This window comes from Salvelinus namaycush, chromosome 16 (genome assembly GCF_016432855.1).
Source record: "Salvelinus namaycush isolate Seneca chromosome 16, SaNama_1.0, whole genome shotgun sequence".
Classification (NCBI taxonomy): Eukaryota; Metazoa; Chordata; class Actinopteri; order Salmoniformes; family Salmonidae; genus Salvelinus; species Salvelinus namaycush.
Genome location: NC_052322.1, coordinates 16,947,695 through 16,953,694, shown reverse-complemented (window position 1 = coordinate 16,953,694; position 6,000 = coordinate 16,947,695). Strand labels below are relative to the sequence as shown.

At 42.6% G+C, this 6,000-nt stretch overlaps 1 protein-coding gene across 1 annotated transcript in view; it reads left to right on the top strand.

The window, feature by feature from the left end:
- The first annotated feature begins 360 nt into the window (after nucleotides 1-360).
- c1qtnf12 (C1q and TNF related 12) overlaps nucleotides 361-6,000 on the top strand; it is a 28,233-nt gene continuing 22,593 nt past the window's right edge. The window contains exon 1 of the mRNA XM_039010054.1: nucleotides 361-1,550. Coding sequence (XP_038865982.1) covers nucleotides 1,377-1,550 — 174 coding nt within the window. The 5' untranslated portion in view covers nucleotides 361-1,376. The remainder of the gene's footprint in view (nucleotides 1,551-6,000) is intronic.

Genomic DNA, 6,000 nt, shown 5'->3' with positions numbered 1-6,000 from the left:
CAAGTACATGTAGCCTATGTGCCCCCCACCAACATGGGACAGTCAGATTTGGCAATTTGTCAAACAACAGATTACACAAGGTACGTATATAAATTCCTAAATATGATTTGGATCCAAACACAGAGCTACACACACACTGTAGTTTGTCTGCCAAAGAACCTCCTCAGTTTTCCAAAAAGGAGTCAAGCATTTCATCTATGAGATAAAACAGAGACTGAACAAACCAGTGGGGTTGCCAATTCACTGATGAGAAAAATAGAGGCAGCTAGGGGAAGGAAGAAGAGAGAGAGGGAGGGAGAGTGACGATAAAACTCCACTGTGAGCACTCCTGTAAGCTCAGTCACAGAGAGCAACAGAGAAGGAGAGAGAGTGAGAGTGTGTAACGAGGCAAGCAAGCAACAGGGACCTACCACACACACAAACACAGTGCTCTCTGAGGTGAAATTGCACATGTTTTTGTCACCCCAGAGCAGACGGACTGGGTTGATGAATGAGCAGTAGTGAGTTATGTACAGCTGGGTGTACTGGACAGCAGAGACTGTGTTGCTAATAACCCTCAAAGTGTTTTTAACACCACTTTGAAGTTTTCTCTCTGGATTTGCTGCTGCGGGGGACCAATTTTATACCCTTTAAGGAGAAAAGAAGAAGGAAGGCCAAAGGCTAAAAAAATTGGACCATCTCCAACTCCCCTTGGACTTTTTTTCATTCTCTGTCTACTCCTGAGGGAAGCACGTGTGAGGAGGACTGAGGGATTGAATGCCAAGCCGTATTCTCTGAAGAAAATCCCAGCTATTATGGGACTTCCACTTTACTCAACTATCGAAATACTATGAGGAAGATCCATTGCTCAGTGTGAGAGAAAGAGCAAGAAAGAGGGTGATAAAGAACTCTACCATCCACCTCTACCCAAGGGTTCCCTCCCTCCCCCAGCTTCAATCACCCCTCCTCTCTGCCTCTCTCTCCTTTGCCCCCTGCATCCCCCTCCTCCCCCCCACAGAGCAGAAAGCGTGAAAAATCTCACTAATGGGTTTATTTGCTGTCAGATCTGTGCCGATCTGTCATTCCCCGGGACCACATTTCATAGTTGAGTAAGCCGCCTGGCTTTCTGGCTAGAGTTAGCTGTGCTCCAGCTCCTGCAACACACTGCTGTCTTGCTCAAAGATCATCAGGAAGAGAGCAGTAGCAGGCAGCCAAACCAGGAGTCAGAGTTGTTGTAGTCCTCCAGTTTGAGGTCCAATCATCTTGGTTGGAGTCCTTGCATTTTTGAAACCGGGCAATAACTTTATTCTTCCTAATCGTTGGACAGTTTGGACAGACCACTGGGCCAGTTGATCGAAGTTTCAGGGATCTTTGGGTTGATTTAGTGTTTGTTGAAGATGTGGTGTGGGCCGCTGGCCGTGCTGGCTGTGGTGTTCTGGACCCAGTTTGTTCTGCTGGAAGGGGTGGATGCCAAGAAGGAGCGGAAGAGGACGCAGGAGACCCCCCCACAGCACACAGAGGCATACAACACTACCCTCTCCAACAGCGAAGAGGTCGGCGGGAGCACCAAGGTAATGTTTGATTTGAAACTGACTAAAATGTGGTTTTGAAGTCACCAGCGGCTGCCTCCAACCTCTTTGCTCTGTTGATCTGCTGGTGTATTTCAAACTTTATGGCTGAAATGTGTATATTTGGTCTGATCCTACGAGTGCTGAACATCAGAAGAATGTTTATGATTAGTATGTGGAATATGTAATGTACTTTATTAGCGGATTTGGATTGTGACTTTTGATTTTGATAACCTTATCTGATGAATATCAAAGTACAAACCTCATAGAAAATAACATTGTGGTAGTGCCACCTAAATTCAAACAACCTGCTCAATTATCTGATCGCATTCTCTTAACCTTGGAATCTATTCTGAGATATATACTTGAGCTGATAATTAACTTGTTAAATTATGGATTGCAATGACTGGCCATGGCAGGTAACATGCTCTGACAAATTTATCTGGACTTGATTCAGGCTTTATGAATGTATAATTCATGTCAAAGTGTTTTATAGAGAGAATGAGTGTAGTGGTGTAGTGGCAATAGACCGCATAGAACAGGTTTGCCCTACTGGATCATGCCTGAGAAAGTGAGTTGTGTCTGAAATGTGTGCAAACCTAAATGGATGACTTCCTGAAGAATGTGTGGAATGTGGGATGATCAATGCACCAATTAGTCCTCACTATGGGGGGCTAACACCGATTTCCCAGCCTATCAGATTTAAGGATTGTATATTGACAAATCGGGGCTCAAGAGGGTTTGAATCAACGTGAATTAGGGATAAGAAGATGTGACAGTTTAGTCTACATTCTCTAAATGTGTAGCCAAAGTATAGTATTTATTTAAATATAAAATATGGACAGTAATTGGCAAACAGATAGAAACTTGTATTTTTACACCAAAAGTACAATATGAAAAAGGTGTAGTAAAAGTTGTTTTCTGTTGAAAATACACCATGTGGTACTCGGGTAAACACAAAATGCTCCGTTGCCACTGATTCATACATCTACTTTTCATTTATGTTTCCCTGTCCAAAAACAGCATTTGACCTTTCACATTCTTATTTATTGGTTTATTGCTGGTATTACATATTTCCAGGAGTTTCCAATGAGGTATTTGTTTTGCCTTGAGCCCACCCATTGTGTTGGCATTCTGAAATAACCCTCGCTGCCCCATCCGCTCAATACCAGCCCTTCCTCCCAGTCCAAGCTCTACCAGGTGGCCTCTCTGCCCTGTTGGTTGGTTAGCCTATGACTTTTATTTGCCATAGATAGAGTGAGGATTTGTTTCTGTATTCTCAAGAAGAAGAACACATTATTCAGCCCTAGCCTGTCTCATTGTGATCTGGCTGTGTTTATTTGACTTGGTTTGCCCTGTAAAAGCAGAAGGCTCTGAAGGATGACCTTGTGTCAACCCCCAGGTTGCTGAAGACTGAGGATTTCTGCACCCCACTGGGATATATCTGTTCAGTTCTCTCTCCCATCTATCCAACCCGAGCCCAGGGTGTCTCTGTCTCCATAGCCCCCCTCCGCCCCCCTCCATCTCCCCCCATGGTCCAGCAACAGGCCACAGGCAGACTGCCATGATGTAATTCCTGGGAAAGTTAGGTGGGCAGATATTTAAAGAGCTTTGGCAGTACTGTTCCCAGCCCATTGATGCTGTCATTCACAGGGCCAGTCTGACTCCGCTGTGTCTGGGACATCCGATAGGGGCGGTGCGGCCCAGAAAAACTGGGGCAGCGTGCCGTGTAAGCCCCTCACAAAGCCCCATAGAAAGGGTCCTGAAAGAGGACACCTCGACAAGGATTAGCCCCCTGTGCCCCCCTCACTTACATTCTTTTCATCTTGTCTCCCACAATCTGAGGGTAATGACATAATCACTCCTAAGACCCTGTGTTATGGCAGATAGTGTCTCGCCCAAATACTGTCACCTCTAGTTGAGGACCCTGGGGTTTAGACTTTACAGCTACAGTTAAAGAGTGGAGATGTTGAAGGTTAGACAATGCAACAAAACTAATTTAGGCTACATAAGACTCATTTAGGCTACAGAAGACTCATTAAGGCTACAGAAATTGAGCACTTCTTATTGTAACGTGGTCTCAGGGATATTTGTCTAATTCTGTACGTAAATCTGTGACATTCCATTTGGTATGATAAATTACATTACGCTAGGTTACGTTATATTATGTTACATAATGAATTCAATATTGGTCGTAGGATTTATAGTATCATACATCTTACCTGGTCGTACAATAGCATATGAATTGAATGATGTGACATCATACATCCTGGAGGACGTATAGTATTGCACATCTTTATCTGATACCAGGTTGCTTGTTGCACTGTAACAACAACGGAGAATTACTGGGAGAATTTACGTTGGCGGTTATGGGAACTAAGAACAAAGATTAGGAGAACTAAAATGACAAAGGTTAGGTGAATTTACTTTTAGAATAAGGGTTAACTGAAGGGTTAGCTAAAAGGTTCAGTTTTCCCCGACACGACTCAAACATTCAACCTTTGGATTGCTAGAGTGTGCCTTTAGATTGCTAGAGTGTTGCGGATTATGCCCACCCATCCTCGCCGACCAACCTCCCTACATTAGTTTCTGTCTGAAGTAACTAGACCATTAGTAGGTATCATATGTCTTGGGGATGCTCAGAAATACGTAAAGTATATTTCGTATTGGCTCTGAGGCCAGGCTGCTTACTATGCATTTTATATGGACAATGCCACAGCAAAATGGAATGCTATATCATCCAGAGTTCAATGAAAATGTATCCAGTAAAAAACGGATAATGTCTGCAAGCAGTGCTTGGTAGCTTTATTTCATGATGGAATCTTAGTTTGTTCAGGTTTTATCACTTAATCCTCACACCTGTAGGGGAGAGTGGGGTAAGTTGAGCCATTTTTTACATTCAGCATTTTTACATTCAAACAGTCAAGGGAAATATAGAATTCTTTCTCACAAAGATATCTACATATATTTCAGGATGCGGTGTATCCCTGGAGATAATCCAAATTCATATAAGCATTACAGTTTTTGAAAACATAGCTTGTCCAAAAAAAGGGGTCTCTTAGCACAACTTCCCCCGGGTATGGGGTAAGTTGAGCAGCGGGACAGGGTAAGTTAAGCAGAGGGACAGGGTAAGTTAAGCCGCCTACACATTTCTGTACTGAATGAAATATTACCACTACCATTTTAAAACCACGCCTATCTTTATTTCCCAAACACAATTCACCACAACCACAATCACTTTTTTTCCATCTTTTGAATCATTTAACACAGGATTTACACCTTAACACAGACTTTGTACTTTTTAAACACTTTTATCACAGGCTCTGTTGTTACCTCATATCCCAGCGATAATGCCTTGCATTACAACTGGGAAGAAAACACTTACATCTGCTTAACCATTGGCTCAACTTATACTAAGGCAAACATTTAGACCATATTAGCACACACAGCTACAAGGATACAATTTCATGCTGGGTTTAGGACCTTATATTGAAGCTTATAGAAACCCCAACCGATGTATAGAAGAGTCTTAAAACTATCTACTTTGGTTTAGATGAAACCTCTAACACAATACAATCATTTGACTTCGTGAAAATCAGTTTTTTGGACCTAACTTGCTAACCACTTTTTCCATGTGGTTTCTTCCTTCACAGACTTCATGAAATGATGACCTCTTCCTAAATATTTGGTCAAATGATTAATTTTGTGTATGGTTGGCTCAACTAACCCCTTTGGCTCAACTTGCCCCACTCTCCCCTACCTGTAATGTTTTGGAGAAAACAACCTCCTTATTAAAGTGATGTTGGCAGGAGAACACCGGCTTGTATCTTCAAACAAGCCAAACAGTTTATACATTTGCATGTTTTTCTTTTCGCTCAAGCAGTGGAAAGTCTTCTTGTGATGGCATTCATTTCGTATCTGGCCCAACCCCAGTGAGAGCGAGCTGTTGGCAGGGTGCAGCAGACCACATTCCATCAGAGATTTTCCATTTGAAATTGATCACAATTGAGGTGTGGAGTGGTGCACTTTGTGAAATTTGGTGAGATGATACAAAGCAGTAACCTTTTGTACCAAACAGTAATTTTTTTTGCACCAAAATCAACATTATGTCTGCTAAAATCGCTGACAGCACTACACATTTATTTTCTTCTACCATTCTTTCTGGGCATGTGTCAAAGTAATAACATAGATGGGTAATGATTCACAGTCCATTCTATCATGATTTCACTGACTAGCACCGTAAATACACTGTGAGGGCAGAACTGCGTGAACAATATATACATTTGTATTTCATTTCTTTCCAAAGTGCAGTGAAATCTGTCAGTGTTGAGCAGCAAAGGGCTCGGTCAGTGAAGTCAGTAATTGAGGCAGTCAAATCGAACATCACACCTAGCGTGTTGAGTAATGGCTAAGCAGTGCCCTGGGGGAGGGCTTGAGTTTCCCCTCTCTCATC